Raw genomic sequence first — 17510 nt, forward strand, 5'->3', positions numbered from 1 at the left:
CACATAACTCTTCTGCGATGTTTAAAAATCTCCGCTTTATTTTTTAAAAGGAGAATAATTCTTGGAAAATTCTACAGAATTTTACCTCGCGTGGAGAGGAAAAACCACGGAATTTTTAAAACATCGACGTTGAGTTCTGCAAGCCAAAAATAACGTTTGACAGGGAAGTCAGCGATGTCGCAGACCTAGTTATGTGGTTTGGTTTGTAGTTTCACCCGTCCACATGAACTAATGATTACTGTTGAGAAATTCATTATCACCAAAGTTGCTTACACATCGGATCTTACTTCTGTTCCCCGTACTTTAATACATCTCTGTATTTTCAATCCAATGTTTTTCTATCATCCGGAGAACTCCGGCCTCGCCAACCATTCGTCCTTTATAAGGAGATCCTTAATGTGTCAGTGATGCTCCCTTGTGCGCTTTCTCATGGAATAATGACAGGTTTAATGCTATGCAAACTGTCGTGTTTTAAAATATATAATACAGGGTGTTTCAAAATTAGTATCCACTTTGATTATTTTTTCAACGTATTTAAACACTTATCCAATCGTTTTGAGGTCGACCTCTTTTCCGTTAATTTCCACTTTTAGGCCCCTCGAGGGCGTTCCGGCGTTTGCCAATATTCGAATTTTTCCACCGGATATTCCGGATGGATACTTTCTTTTGAAACACCCTGTATTTATGCTCTGGAATTGCTCTCACTGTCGGGACGAAATCGCCGCACTGTGTGCGGGCAGAGACGAAACAGACAGTGAGAGTAAATTGACTGCATTTTGCAATTTGGAATTATAAATTCTGGCTCTTCTGGAAAAACACGTATGTGCATAGGAAAACTAATGGCACATACGTTGTTTTTAAACCGGGCTAGAATTTATAGTTCCAAATTGCAAAATGTAGTACAAATAGGTATGCCTTTTAAAATACGTAATACAGGGTGTTCCATCCACCTTGAATATCTTTTAAACAGATTTGAATATCGAAATACGCCATTTAAACCTTTTGAGGAGTACCTCATTTCCGAAAATTTCCCCTTTTTGGCCTCTAGAGGGCATTTTGGCAGTTTTCAATGTTCGAATTTGTTCTAAGGATACGCTAGGTGGATAGCCTCATTTGGAACACATTTTATTTAAGCTCAGGTATTGTTCTCACTGTCTGGCCGAAATCGCCGCACTGTGTGCGGGCAGAGACGAAACAGGCAGTGTGAACAATTAGGTAAGCAAATGTCATTAGGACATAAACCATCAAAAATTAGATTAGAATCAAGGAATTTTTCTTCTCAAGTTGGTTTGCACCCTCTCTGAGGATTGCGGACTCATGAAACTGTCAACAGTGGCGTGGCGTGAATTGCGACGTATCGATTGTTATGCCTTTTAAACCTATGGTAAAGAATCGATAATTAAGGTGTTCGCTGCGAACACCCTGTTTATCGATCCTTTTCCATGTGTTTAAATGGCATAACAATCGATGTATCGCAGTTCACGCCACGCCACTGACTATCAATATCCGCACAATATAGGATTGTTCTCAATGGCCGATTTAATTTACACCTGTTCAATCGAGCATCTCAGAATTATTCGCCACACCAACTAATAATATTAGGACATCTACATATGAACTTTTTCCATTTCCATCTACATCCACTGGTATCACCAAGCCCTTCCAAATTTCTTCCCAATTTTTCTTTTGCAGTTCTGTTGTTAGGAAAAAATTTTCTACGGATCTGGGTATTTCCTTAGAAATTTTAAAACCTACTAGTGCGAAAAAAAGACGGGGGGGGGGGGGGGGATTACGTCCACAACGATCAAAACCTGTATGATTCTCATAGTTCACAAATTTATCATGGCTCATTATATGCGTCAACTTCTTGTGTCACGCTTGGATCCTGAGAGACATCGGAGCTTCATAGTCTTTCAACATCCTTCCTGGCCTGACAAGGCATACCCGTTTTATTTTCGTTATTTGTTCTTGGTTGTACGGCTCTCTGTGATGAGAATATCGCGCGGCTTGATGCCAAATTCGATCTTCTGAGAGAGCCAAAATCAAATAAATAACGTTCTTTTCAATCGCCTTTATATCCTATTTACATCAGATTCGCCAGTATATTGCCTTTGTATCCTATTTACATCAAATTCAGAGAGCAGATATACATGAACGATTCTTTCTTACCTCGACGCCAGGATAGGTGAGAGATGTTGATTCTGAATTGCTAAAACGTAGTAAGTGCATTCAATAGGTGGCCCAGTATATAGCCTTGAGCTTTAAGCAAAATGCACAAACTTATATTTTTCTTTCTCAGTGAGGGGAATTTTTCCGAATCTAGTCCTTTTTTCCTCGGAACTTTTCTTTGACAAACTAAAGTTGTCGAGCAGTCCTCTCTAAACAGCCTCATCATGGTAGGTGTTTCTTGATTTTGGAATCGAGCGGATTTTTCGTTGAAAGCAAGAGTGGCCACGTTGTGGAATGATCCTCACCATTCAATTTTCGAGTTCGCATATGCAACGGTATTTTAAGACAGATATTTTTGCTTATATTTTTGCGCGTTTGGTTCCGCGTTCTGATTATGAGTAGGTGTCGATCTCTTAAATCGTTTTCGTTGGTAGCTCATCTGGCCGTGCGTGACGTCTGATCAGCAATTTTTCACATGGATATAAACTTTTTTGCACTCATCTCTCCTCTCTTCTCTCGGGTCCTTATTAATCCTGTTTCATACCACTGGAGCAATGGACCAGATACCAAAGTTATAGGAAAATAAGTTTTGAAGACAAGTCGTTCAATTGTTGATTTCTCTCGTTGTATTTTTTATTTTACACCCAATAGAGTAGCTAAGTATAAGTTTTTCATGGGAAAGTGGGTTACAATTACATACTTCTCAGTGGGAGTGGGGGAGGGGCTGTACTTCGACTTACAATCCCCCCCCCCCCCGGATGTACCACTGTTTATGTTAAATATCGTTTTGAAAGTTCAAGTAGCTGATCTCTCACTCAATTTTTCGGGTTCCTTTATTTTTATCAGTTCTTTTGAAAAACCATATGTATTCTCTTTCGATATATTATTTATATAGGCCCATAGAATAAAACTCTCTAAAAAATGGGACTACTTATTCGTTAACTAGATGAATCAATCATCCAAGCTTGATGCTGTTTTTTTTTTTTTCTCTCACTCTTTTCATCTTCTTTTTTAAAGTTCCAATTTAGTTTTTGCAAACAGTCATTGTGTTTTGAAAGTATTTGTTTTTTCCCTCCTTTTTTCTTCATGTCTAAAAAAAATTAAACGGTTTCATGCATTTTTTAACGCAGCTGAAAGAATGATGCCCGCGCTTACTATGTACCTTCTCGTGAGGAAAAAAAAAACAGTCCAAACAGAGACAAGATGCCGCAGGCTACCCAACTGGGGTATCGGGCTTGACGCACCCGCGGAGCTGAGTCATGTGTAGGCTGCCCCCTTCTGGGGCCGCATTAGATCGGGTGCCTCGAGGGATGAGTGAGACGTAGCTGGTCTGCCCTCCCATCCCTCCAGTTCTCGGCTCCAGAGCCTTGCCGTGGGGTTGCCGCAGGGCCAGGTGAACTCCTGGCCTAGGCTTCCCTCCTAAGCCCTAGACCACTGGTACAATGATGGCCCCGGCAGATCGGTCCAGGGGAACGGGGGGGCCCTCCCTTGCATGGGGGGGCCTGAGGGGAGTCGGCTTCACCGGGGCCGGGTCCGCGGACTGCCGTTCGAAGAGTGCCCTCGGCACATTCGACGGGAGGATAGAGCGCCCGATGGGCCACACTTGAAACGGGGTGTGGCCTGGAGGGGTCGTTTAGTGGGTACGGAATGCTGCGGCGTATTCTACCCCCATATAACCGGATTACATCTCACAGCGGTCGTCATGGGTCGGCTAGGGGTCGCCTTGGCGGCTCTTCGCCGGCTGATGGCCGCTGCCGTTCCGGTATCCGATGGGCCCCTTTTATGGGGGGCGTCTCGGCGACCCTCATGAAGGGGGCACTTGTACTTGACCGACTCCTCTTCTTTCTTCTCTTGCATAAGTACTATGAATTAAATGATAATTTGAAAGTAAATCATTAAGTAACTAGTAAATAGAAATTGAGTAAGCAAGTAAGTAAGTAAATAAGTAAGTAAGTAAGCAAGTAAGTAGGTAACTAAGTAACGAAACTCGAGTAACCTCCATCCCGCACATGAAACATGTTTCTGTCCCCAAAAGCAGCGCGCTTGAAAGACATCCAACATGGAAAACCATGTGCTTCGTAGTTTTCTTCCTCGAATTGATTGGAGCAGTTAAAAATACTGCTGTGAAAAGATCGATATTCCTATTGGAGCTCGACCACAGACTTTGACTTCCATCGATATTGATAGAAGTCAAAGTCTGTGGTCGCCCGACCACAGACTTCGCCTTCCATCGATATTGGTAGAACTCAGTTCCATTCCAATGGAATACCCCAGTAGAATGGAACTGAGTTCTATATCGATGGAAGTCAAAGTCTGTGGTCGGGCTGCTGAAGGGGTGTGTCCATTAAAGGGAGCAAGCGCAAATGAGAGCTGACACGATGAGATCGGACCTCATATTGATGAGGTCAATGCTCATCGTGTCAGCTCCCTTTTGCAACGTGCGAGATCGGCTCGCACCTCTTGCTCCCTTTAATGGACACACCCCTTCAGCATAGGAAGGGGTGTGCCCATTAAAGGGAGCAAGAGGTGCGAGCCGATCTCGCACGCCGCAAGAGCTGACACGATGAGATCGGACCTCATCAATATGAGGTCAATGCTCATCGTATCAGCTCCCATTTGCGACGTGCGAGATCGGCTCAAGAGCGCGTGTCACGCTTACAACGTGGGCTTCGCTGCCTCCACCCGTACGACAGGGTCCGTGCCCCATGGGTTGACGCACTGGGACCCTTGGGACATGGACCCTGTCGGATGGAGGCATCGAAGCCCACACTGTGAAGGTGACACGGGCTCCAGGAGGTTCCGGAAGTTCCGTTTCGGCAACGACTTGCATTCACAGCTGTGGCGCTCGGCGACGGCAGAACCGCCGTCAGTTCAGGTAAAAGTGCCGTCACGACGGTCCGTCCGACGATCGGGTGGACGACCCGCCGAACGGTCTGCGGAAGACCGTTCGGCGTTCGGTCGTCGCCTGACCGTTGGACTTCGGATCCGTGTGGCGAGCACTAGTAGGAGGGATCTGCAGACTCCGCCCCGGCCAGAGGCCATGTCCGAGGATGGCGATTGGTGACCATAAGATCTGTGGTCCATGACCTTGAATTACCTCGCGTTTGCCCTGGTAAAAGGAGTGATCGTGAGTGCTCTGAGTATATGTGTACATTCAGGATGATTGTGTCGTCATCAAATGTGGGTGCGTGCCCATGTTTGATGATCACGCGATTACTCTGACCGTACGCATTCGGAACGATCATTATCGCAGCTTTTACCAGGGCATGGTTACCTGCCGCGGTAAAAACAAGTCTGCCTCTGCAGCACGAGTCGGCGGGTAAGTGGTATCATGTAGCCATTTTTGTGTCTTGTAACTGCCATTTTGGCAGTGATGAGACATGGAAAGAGTTATGCGATGCCTTTTTATCGTCGCCTTGGGTTTCAGGGGCAAACTTAATTTTTACCGTGGCCGACTGACTGACTGACTGACCGACTCACCGACCGACCGACTACCGACCGACCGACTCACCGACCGACCGACTCACCGACCGACCGACTCACCGACCGACCGACTCACCGACCGACCGACTCACCGACCGACCGACTGACCGACCGACTACGGGGCTGACCGCGACTACGGGGCTGACCGCGACTACGGGGCTGACCGCGACTACGGGGCTGACCGCGACTACGGGGCTGACCGCGACTACGGGCTGACCGCGACTACGGCTGACCGACCGACGACTACGGGGCTGACCGACCGACTACCGGGGCTGACCGCGACTACGGGGCTGACCGCGACTACGGGGCTGACCGCGACTACAGGGCTGACCGCGACTACAGGGCTGACCGCGACTACAGGGCTGACCGCGACTACAGGGCTGACCGAAAAACTGACTGACTAAAGGAGGTGAGGCACTCACTCACTCTTGATTCAAGAAAAGATACTAAAGGTGATTCGTCGAGCTCTCTGTCGTGGTCGAACTGGCATGCACGCTGGCATGCAGGGCGCTCGCTGATGAAACCCGCATCCGACTGTCACATGACGTCATGTTCTGAGAGCGCCCATTCATTTCCTGGTTAGACCCTGGTCCTCCGAAACTATTAGATACGCGACATAATAAATATAAATATATAAAAGAAATAAGTACTACTACTACTAGGGACTGAAATATCTAATTTTCATTCCAGTTTGTGTATTTTCTTGTCATTAACTCACCCATTCATCCAAATTTCCCGCATGTACTAAATGAAGTTGTCTGACATAACTCGTGAGTAACTATAATTATACCCTGCCTGTTCTGTATCCTTCCATCCTTTCCCTCATTTTAACAACAGCACTAAAGTATCACTAACCTATACTAAAAAGTCTTCAGTTTCTTACTTTCTCATATCCTCTTCCTTCCCATTCATACGAAGGGTCTGACACTTGTTTTTAATTTAGAAATATTGAACTATGCAGTCTATGTATGATAATCATCGAATTTTAGTCATAGCCTTGCCACCGCACCAGCCACGTAACTTGCTCTCCGTTCTGCGAATGACTTCTTTGCCTGAGCTTCGCCAGAGAGATGCGCCAGCGTTTACATCGTCACCATTCATTCTGGTCACCAAACTCGCCTTTTTTTACGGAATCTCTCATCAACTGTAATGGAAATACTTGCAAGGATCTCCGGCCGCAAGGTCAACCATCGCTATCATTCTGCTTCTCAAAGGATCACAGATAAGGTGGAGAGTGTGCAGGGCTCACAGCTCCCTCCATAGCAGTAGAAAAGTAGAACCCTCATATCATTCAAAATGCTCTTCAAGTAAAAGGAGTAGGAGAAAACGGCAGATGAGGATACAGAAAGAGAAGAAACATCAGGAGCTGCTGGAGAAAAAATAGCAGCAAAAGAAATAGCAGACAAAAATAGAAGTAAATAAAAAAAACAGAGGAGGAGGAGGAAGAAGAAAAACAGCAGCAGCAGCAAAGAAGGCAGCAGAAAGAGAAGCCAAAGAAGCAGCAGCAACAACGTCTTATACTGTCTTACGTCTTCTGTCTTTACTTATGCAAATTTTTTATTTTTTAGTTTATTCTATTGCATGTTGGAGTTTTTTAGGTAACGTGCGTTAAGAATTCAACATAAAGCTGAAAATCTCAATACAGAGGGAAAAAACTCACATGAGCACAATTTTCCCTCTTAGAGATATGCTGTTTGGTGCAACACTAGTTACGAAAACTAGTAACTCTTTCGTCACTGGTGTTGCACCAAACAGCATATCTCTTTGAGGGAAAATAGTGCTCATATGAGCTTTTTCCTTCTTTATTGAGATTTTTAGCTTTATGCTGAATTCTTAACGCACGTTGGCTGTGCGTCCACCACATTACTTTGTGTTTATTTTATTTGTTATTATAATTTCTCATATAGTTAAATTTTGATCAGTTTTTAATTTTATTCTATCAACAATTTCAACTTACAATTTTCAATTTTTTGAGCTACAGATTCTTTCACATAGTCACCCCGTCAGTGTACTTGATGTACTTTAACTAAGCTACTTATCTTCAAAATTAAATTTTTGAGTGCTTATTTTAACCTTACAAGATTATCTACATTTAAATGTCAAATGCAGCTGCAAGACGAAAATAGTTCCTTACTTGGATTAAACAAGACGCTAAAAAACAGAAACAAGAACAGCAGAAGTAGCAGACAAAAAAGGATTAGTAGGCGCTGAAAAGAGAAAAATCCGTCAACGTGCAAGATTCAACCCAGGCTGGAAAAGAAACAGTGGCAAAGAGGAATCAAAAGAAGGAGAAAAGGAAGTGATTGAAGAAGCAGCAGCGGACGAATAAAATTAAAATGATCATAGAAGCTAGAACAGCAATAGCAACCTCAGGAAAGCAAGAAAAAATCCTCGATTTAAAATATTCAAATCACCTTTAAAAGGAGGAAACAGCAGAAGTCAAGGAAGAATCAGAAAGAAAAGTATAAGACGACGGAGAACGAGCAGGAGACAGCGACGATGCAACGGACAAACAGGTGTAGAAGAAGCACTATCATTAGCAGGAACAGGAGTAGTTGACAAAGACGAAAAAGTCGTCGATTAGCAATTTTAACATCTATTCTAAGCTCGTAGAGTTTTGGCGACTTTCGCCGTATTTCGTTTTTATTATAGTTTTTCCATGTTTACATCTTCAGCTGATATCGAAGTAATGCCTCGCAGCCTGACAGCGAAATGAAATTCACCCCTTACAATAACCATATCCCAAACCCAATTTGGTCTTTACTTGATTCAGAAAACCACGATGAAGTGGAAACGTAAGATACTGACATACAAACTTGCATAGTTTTTTTGCAGCAGTCATGTATTTGTTGTTATTACCGTGGTTCGTCACCGGTCTTTAATATTATGAATGTTACCACAGTCTTCTAACGTTGTGACGATAGTCCTTTTTTGATCATTTGGGTCACCGTAGCTCCCCAAAGCCCCCTTTTCAACTATTTTTTTGTAGTGGAAAAGGAATGGTTTTCAATAGGAGCGGTATGAGAATTACTGCTAATAAGTATATTTCAACCAGGGCTGACGATTTGCGAGTAATTTGAGCACCGGCGAGTGAAACACGAGTAACTTCCATCTGTGTCTCGGAGTGTGTTGAAGCGATCGATGGAATGATTAATTATCCTTAGAAAATTTGTTTTTCTTGCGATTTATGCGAGTTACAGTGAGTAAAATTGAGAGGAGTGAACAAAGAGAGAGTAAAATTGAGAACAGCGAGTAAAATGTGGGGAAATTTGAGAAAAAGAGAGAGTAAGGAGTGAAAACTGAGAACGGTGAGAAGAAAGTGAATTAAAAAATGTGAGTAAGAAGTGAGTTGAAGAGAGTAAAAGTGAGTAAAAGTGAGTAGAAATGAGTAAAAGTGAGTAGAAGAGAGTAGAAGTGAGTAAAATTGGGAACGGTGAGTAGAAGTGAGTTAAATTGAGGACGATGAGTAGCAAGTGAGGACAATTTCGAATCGTAGTTGCGAATGCGAGAGAAAAATTCGCGAAACTTGAGCGAGAAGCGTATCGGCAGCCCTGGTTTCAATACTATTCTTCACCTATTTGCAGAAATTCACCACTGTGCAACTATTGAGAACTATTTAAAAAACATTAGAGAATTAAAGTTTTAAGAAAAGGATTATTACTGATATTTTTTGCATGTGTCGGTAAGCTTAAAGCATGGCCGGATCCAGCAAATCGGCAAAATTGTCTTTTCACCGTTTAAACATATGGAAATGTATTGATCCTTGGAGGGGCCAGGTGCTCTGACAAGAATCGATTATTTAGCACAGGTTTAAATGGAGGAAATCCGGTTTTGTCAAATTGCTGGATCCGCCTCTGGCTTAAGGATAGATTCCACGATATATTTGACAGGTTTTTAGTCAGCTATGACTTGGATAAATATAAAATTCAAACCAAAAACTTCCAAATTGTAGGTTGCTTTGCAAAAATTCACCACTGTGCAACTATTGACAACTATTTAAAATAACATTAGAGGATTAAAGTTAAAAAAAATTATTATGACCGATCTTTTTTGTATGTGTGAGTAAGCTTAAAGATAGATGCCACTGTATATTTGGCACATTTTTAGTCATCCATGACTTGGAAAAGTATGAAATTCAAACCAATAACTTCCAAATTGTTGGTTGCCGTTCGTGTTATTGGAGATTTTAGTTTTGTAGTTCCGAAAAGAGCGCGTTATTGCAGTAAAACGGCACACCCTAGTGTTCTTTAGCGAAGCGATATCACTGATGCAATTCATTACTCACAATGATTCAGCGTTAAGTAATCAAGTTATATTTTATCATGTCTTAAAAAAGTAACCAAATTATTTAAAACCTAACAATAATTGAAAAAAATGTCGCACCCTGCCGGACAACTTGACATCAACATAATGGAGTAATGCAATAATGCATGGCATACCTACTCGGCATGCTCTTTAAAAATGCATCATAATTTTTCCTTTTCTTCCTGGTTTCGTTCTGTGACCAACCGGAAGAAAGTTCGCTCTTGATTGTATTTTTGGTTTCAAGAAGTACACCTTTTATTATCATTGCAATCATTATTTTATTTTTATGGTTTTTCCTCTCTTGTCTGCATTCCACGATAGAACATGTAAACACCTTATTTGGGCAGAATTTAAATAAGTTAACCACGTATGCCTGGTTATGATTCATATCCTGGCGAATCTGTAATTTTTCAAATATTTAGTATTATAATTATATTAATTATAATACATATTATAGAATAATAATATTATAATCAAAGCATCCTTTTTACGGCTAATTTTTCAGTGCATAGTGCGGAGTTAGTGTCAACTTTGTGAGTGCTTTCAGCTTGGCGTCGGGCAATTGGATAATTCTCACCTGGTACGTATCTGATAGTCTTTCCATTATTCTCTTCCAATTTAATTTAAGTATTAATGCACTGTCCGTCCGCAGCTGACAGTTACCGGACTTTTTTATCACTCCTACACTCTGCGTAGCAAGATAGACTGGTAAGGGGTAGTTACGTAACGCCCTTGTTCGGCATATTAGACCAAACACCCCCCCCCCCCCCCCCCCGTAACGCTTTTTTGATGTAGCGTCCCTATCCTTCAACACGTGAAAGTGAAAACAAAACGGCGTAACGCTCTCCTCAACCCCCCCCCCCTCCTCTCACCCCCTAGAGATTACAGTATTACCTTACGTAATTTATGGACGGCCCTTAAGCATCACCAGAATTTACGACGGTTGTCCAGTAAGTAAATTTTAAGATTCGATATCCGCCAAACGACTGTAATCAGAGACAAGATACCCTCCACTGGCCTCTAGCGACAGGTAGAAGCTTTTACTTTCGGGGTTTCAACAATTCCTTACGGACAATACTAGGGAGCAACAATTATCACCCTAGTTTCGGCTGTTGACTTACCTACATGGTCGATGATGAGCTTCGGATGACGTCATGAGCCGAACAAGTTTCCCAAACGTCGGCCATTTTCGGCTTGTTTGCAAAACGAAACTGCCAACACGTTGTTGAACATCAACCATGTAGGTAAGTCAACAGTAGAATGCTGAAGTCCCGAAAGTGAAAGCTTCCACAATGGCCAAGATACTAGTGGAGGGTCTCTTGTCTCTGACGGTAATAGTCAAATCACTCAATCCGTCAAATGTCAAGGTGAAAAATCACGTATTGGAAGACCTATCAAGTTCTGGGTGTTTTCGATGAAAATTTCTCGGTCGTTTGGTTCATGTAAAGAAAAGGAAACTCAATGAAGAGACTAATATTTTTCTAATTTGACAGTGCGGAACTTTTCTTGTCATTTTTGTACCGTTCAAATGTCTTGGTCAAATGTCATTTAACCAATATCATCCTTGTCCGTCCGAAAAACATCGAAGAATAATCGGCCTGCAGGGCTCTCCTGTGTCCTTAAGCGCATTAATTATTTTTCGTACTACAGTAGACTAGGGATTATCCGGCTTCGTATTATCCGGACTCTGGATTATCCGGATCGATTTTGCAACCATGTAACTACGTACGCATTCCGATAAGTTCTGATAAGAAAACTGGAAAGTACCCAAAAGTAGACGAAGCCTTATTTTTGTGGCTGAACCAAGCTAGATCGCAAGGTATTCCAGTTAGTGGACCCATTCTGAAACTAAAATGGACCCAATAAAAAAATTCATAAACTTATTAAGATCACATAAGTTTACTGTGGTGTTGGTTGGTGGTGTTTGTTTTTCCTATTATTATCCGGATTTTTTTTTAACCGGATCGGTCCCGGCACCAATTTATCCGGATAATTCAGAGTCTACTGTATCATCAATTTTTAACCCTCCATGAACATATATTGACAATTTTTTTTTTAATTTTCTCTTTTCCAGAATGCCGCTGTGTTTCCTGCTTGTTCCTCATCGGTATGTAAATCATATTTGAATTTTTTTCGTTTTTAAAGATATCAGGGAGTAAATATACCTGAAATCGATTCGTCGGATCGATTTTTCTCTCCTTAATTGAATCAGAGAGGACGAAAACACACCAACTCGAAATAATCAAGACAAACACAAAACTGCACAGTAGGCGAAGAAATTAGTCTAAAATGAAGAATTTTCTTCGTTTTTTTTTTTGTATGTTGTTTTAGGCTTTATAATGTAGAATTTTGGTACCAAAAGACGAGTAATTAAGGACCCTTTAACGATCCAAGTTGGAAGAGATGCGCTAACTTCAATGACCTTCAAAAAAATTGACAGTCTTAAATGAAAATTGAGCATTTTCGAGCCCCCTAGTTCGTGTGTTTTTGTTCTCACTGATTCAATTGGGGATTAGTAGTAATTTGAACTTTGGAGTAGATGTGTGGTATCATACGAAATTGAAGGAAAATCATAGCTTTTCGCCTACTTCAAGTCACTGACGTCAATAAATTTTAAGCTCCGATCGTTGTAAAAATTGCGTATTTTCCGCAATATTGAGCAGAAAATCGTATGTCCTTTTGTATTCCTAATCATTCGCTGGTAAATTTGAGAATGTTCAAGTGAATAACGCGTAATAGACTGACGTAGTGACTACGTCATTCGTTATAATATGAAATTCTTAGTTCAAAGTAGAACAAACTAACATAACCTTATTTACGAATTCGTCATGAGTTAAATGTGTTAATTTAAAAAATGCAGTCATTGACCGGTCAATAATCAATTTAGGACTCTTTAAACACGAGAAATTTCGATTTTAAGAACTATTGGACGTATTTTTCCACCATGGCTCAAAGGACGCGAATCAGTAACAAGATTCTGCGTTTGTTTACATTTGAACCAAGGATTCGATTTTATATCGAATGAAATGGCTACTAAATCAGTCTATTTTTACGGACTTCATAAAGTCGCCAAAAAAACTGCGGATTTGCTGCAATATTGCGGTGATTCCTGCGTAATTTCTAATTTTTTTAAAGAAAACATCAGTGGCGTGGCGTGCTTTGCGAATTGGTTTGCCATTAAAACCTATGGGAAAGAATCGATAGACAGGGCATTCGCAGCGAACACCGTAATAATCGATTCTTTACCATAGCTTCAAATGGAGAAATATCGATAATCGATTATTCACGCCTCGCCACTGGGAAATATAGCTGGAAAAATCTTGCTTCTCGTGATAAATTGCCACAAAATGTATGTGATCATCACGCAATCTCTCATTCTTTTTTACCAATCCCCTGGAAAAATCGCGTATTTGTCCCGATATCGGGCGATTTTCTTTAAATTTTATATTTTTTATGAAAACGCTCCGAAAACTGCGCACTATCTAAGGGTATGAATCGCGCGTAACTCCTTTTGATTTAAGGTATCCGCAGGATATACCGCACATACCTCGCAATATTTACATGAAACTCACGTTTTCACACGTGGAAACTAAGCGAGCAAATATTCGATTTCCTTAGTAGGTATGTGATACATACTACGCCAAATTGAATGAAAATCCTAGCATTTAAGCTTATCTCAAGTTTCTAAAGTTTATGAATTTTATGCTCTCATCGATACAAAATGCACGTATTTTCAGCCATGTTGAGGTGCAATTACTGTTTATTTTGCACTCTTATTCATCGGCTGAACAATTTGAGAAAATGCCGTGATATCGAGGTGAAGAACGTGTTATTTTTAATGATCTTACAAAACCGTTGGAGTAATGGCGAATTTGCCGCTATATTGTGGTTTTTATCCCGTCATTTCTCAATTTTTTCTTACAGAACCGTTGGCATAATCACGTATTTACCGCGATATTGTGGTGATTATCGCGCATTCCTAACTTTTTATGAAAAATTCGCTTCTGAAATTAAGCACCTTTCTTTGATTCCGAGAGTAAATGAACGTAATTCGGATTGCTTTAAGGAATCTGCTGAAAATAAGGCACGCGATAGTGAATTCAAAGTCGCTTGATTTCTGACTTAGCATATAGAGATACTGAGCTAACATCGTGCATTCTTTGCGATTTTGAGATGAAACTCGGGTAATTCCGCGCTTTTCAGGCGCGGAAACCAATCGAGCAACTATTCGAACAGCATAGAGTACATAGAGTCGTAATGTAAATGGGAGAGCTGGCGCCATGTTCTGCTCGACGAATTCCGAGCCCGGTGTGCGCCGAGTTCGGGTCGCTTTTTCGATACATTTTCGATCCAAAATGGCGGTGTGGAATACGTGGTAACTCCTTTCTCCTTTGGTGGTGTTGTTGTCATCGGATGGCCGGGTACCCGTGTATCGCAAACAATCGATTATGTATCGAAAAAGTGACCCGGCGTCACACAGGAGTCTCAGAATTCGGGACATGGAAAATGCTTAAAAATGGCGCCAGCTCTCCCACTTACATTACGGCTGTATGTACTCTACATATGTTTTCCAGTGATCCATAACTAGAGTACCTATATTGAGAGAGTATGGCCACTGGGTTACCACCTCTGATTGGCTCAGCCATCTTAGGCTGAATGGAGCCCTTAGGACCCAAAAATGGCGGACGCCATAAATTAATGTAATGCAAAATGACTCAAAATGTAGTTTTCTTTGCTTATCGTAACGAGAAATTTACTCAAATGCACTCTTGCGACTTCTTTACATATTTTAAGACTAATCGTGTGCAATTTTTGAGAAAAATTATCTTGAATGTATGAGGTTGGCAGCAAGTACGGATGTGGTAACCGTCAAAAGTTGGCAATTGACCCCCCTCCCATCCACAAAAACCAAAACAAAGCACCGCCATTTTTGGGTCCTAAACCTCTCCATGGGGCCCAGTGCCCATTCTCTCTTAATATAGGTACTCTATCCATAACTAGAGACTAACCTCAACTCTTCTGGGATCGGTGATTCTCCCGACACAGTGGGCCGCCGAGAGGACCCACTTATCGCTGACGATGGAGGCGGTGCAGTACGTCGGGCCGTGCTCCTTGAACACCTTCAAGATGGCCAGGAAGGGCATCTCCTGGATGGAGATCGTCCGGCCCCCGGTGATGCTCTCGTGCGACGGCAGCCGGTGTCGGTTCCGCGCGGGCACGAATCGCCCAGTCCCATTCCATCCATCGCTTTTCTTGTCCTCGTCATCGTCATCTTCGTCGTCGTCCTCGGGCAGCCCTTCGAACTCCATCGGTCGATCGTCGGATCGTCCTCGCCGCCCTCGTTAAACACGAGTCCCGCCTCGCCCTTCCTCACCGGGCGGTTGCAGTTGAAGTAGCCCTTCTTGCTGGCCGCTCGTCCGGAGTGGGAACAGTCCCGTGTGCCCACTCCGCCGCTGCCACGGTCGAAAAGGGCTCTTATGACATCGCTCATCGTTGCCGTCGTGGCGGTGTCTTTGGCTCTGATTTCGGACGAGGCATCGTCGTTTGCGAAACTCATTTCTATGACTGGATTCGGGTTCGATATTGATTCGGATGGGGTGTTTGAGTCGTCGATCGTTTGCGTTTCTGGATTAATATTCAAGTTTACCCGTGATTTTGAAGGTGATCCTGATTCGGCACCTCTCTTGAATAGGAGACTCTCATCTTGGTTTTTCTCCAAGGTTCGTTTTGAGAGATTATTCCTCTTCGTTTCTGGATTAATATTTAAGTTTACCCGTGATTTCGAAGGTGATCCTGATTCGGCACCTGTCTTGAATAGGAGACTCTCATCTTGGTTTTCCTCCCTGGTTTGTTTTGAGAGGTTATTCCTCTTCGCATGGCCAATGTCACCGGGGGAGATGTATTCATTTCCACTAAGGGTGGGATGAAGTCCACGTCCAAGGTCATCTCCATCGGACGTAGACCTGGCGACCAGGGTAACAATTAAAAAGATCAACGATCTAGCCAGCATTTTTAACGAAGTCTGTGGTCGGCCATTGTGCTAAAGCTTCAGTTTTTTTAAGCGTACACCTCCACATTTGTGTTAAAACTCGAATTAAATCCGCATATCGAATGGACTACATGCACGTACCTCCAATTGCGGGTGACACTGATACGTAATCTTCGATTCGCGGCAAAAATTATCGGAAAATGTTTTGAAGCTTCTTCCGAAGTCTTCAGGGCCGTCAATTTTCATAATGTTGCGGAAATAAAAAGATCTAAGATTTTTTCCTCTTCCACTTTTTGCTCGGCATAGATCTCGCAAACGTCATACTTGTTTAGATAATAAATTGGTGGGGAATTGAAGGTATATCGATCGCTCTGAACCATGCAGTTCTGTTTTGTTCACAAAACATGGTAGTGTGCCTGAAATAATTAATTTTTTAAACGAACCATTCGGTAGTTGTCACTGTCTAATTTGGCAAAAATGAGATAGTTCTTAAGGAGCAGAATCGGAATTTTCACGTGAATCGAAAACGTAGCGTCACTTTAAATTTTGAATCTTACAGAATTGAGTAGGTTTAAAGATTTCAACCGAAAGCAAATTTTAAAGGTTATGTTGATAGTCTGTCATGTTTTGGAAGAGCTTCCGAGAAATCAACAGTCATCATGATAGGATGTCCAAATTTTTACGAAGTAACCAAACATAGAAACTTGATCAACCTGGAAAAAATTTCCAACATTGTTTCAATTTAAACCTAAAAACTTGTCCACGTAGGTTGTCGCTATCTCGCACTGTCTATAGATTGCTCAATCTTAAAAGAGAAAAAAAGACGCGAAAAAGGACGGAACGCGAAACGATGTAAAGTTACACATTCACTGATCCTAAATTTGGCAACTTCGGGATAAATTTTAGAGTTTCAAATTGATCACCACTAACAAGGAAAGGAAGGTCTCCGTAAAACGAGAGCTGGCCAATTATGAACCGCGGCAGGTTCTCTTCCGCTCAGGTCAATCGAGTAGGCGCTAACTAGCAAAGTTCGTGCAGCAACGGGAAAGCTAATCAACGGTTCATTAAAAAATGACATTAAAGCGTACCACAATGCATGACTGCATGCGAGTTCTGATTCAGTTATGACAAAAAATCGGCAGTCATTTCTTTACTACCCAATACTCCATGAATTCAATCAAGTATTCATGTCGGTGATCATTTTAAGTCATTTTAATTTTAAATACATCATTAAAAATGTATGGTGACACGAAAGAAGACAGATCTTATATCTGATTCTTAGATTGGAAAAGTTTCACAGGATAAATAATTGAATTCAGCCCCCCCCCCCCCCCCCCCCGATCCTCTGTTATTCCTGGAGTCATTCGTGAATCGTCACATTCTCTGTAGTTCCATTTGAATTTTAGTTTTTATGTCAGTGTTCTTATTCTTCACATTTCAATTACGGTGACTTTTTTACGTAGATTACGAAACAACGGACACGCATGTACATGTCACAGTGGTTTTGAAGCGGGAGAAAATGTAACAATACGCACCCAAAATTGGTTTGCAAGGGGGTGAATAT

General features: G+C 42.0%; 1 protein-coding gene across 2 annotated transcripts in view; it reads right to left on the minus strand.

The window, feature by feature from the left end:
- Nucleotides 1-15612, minus strand: part of LOC109033447 (uncharacterized) — a 74699-nt gene extending 59087 nt beyond the window's left edge. The window contains exon 1 of one of the 2 annotated variants that reach the window (XM_072299288.1): nucleotides 14967-15572. In XM_072299288.1, the coding sequence (XP_072155389.1) occupies nucleotides 14967-15266 (300 nt within the window). In that variant the 5' untranslated portion in view covers nucleotides 15267-15572. Of the gene's footprint in view, nucleotides 1-14966 lie in introns of both variants that reach the window. The other variant, XM_072299290.1, reaches the window with a different exon arrangement.
- Nucleotides 15613-17510: the final 1898 nt, after the last annotated feature.

This window comes from Bemisia tabaci, chromosome 4 (assembly GCF_918797505.1).
Source record: "Bemisia tabaci chromosome 4, PGI_BMITA_v3".
NCBI lineage: Eukaryota > Metazoa > Arthropoda > Insecta > Hemiptera > Aleyrodidae > Bemisia > Bemisia tabaci.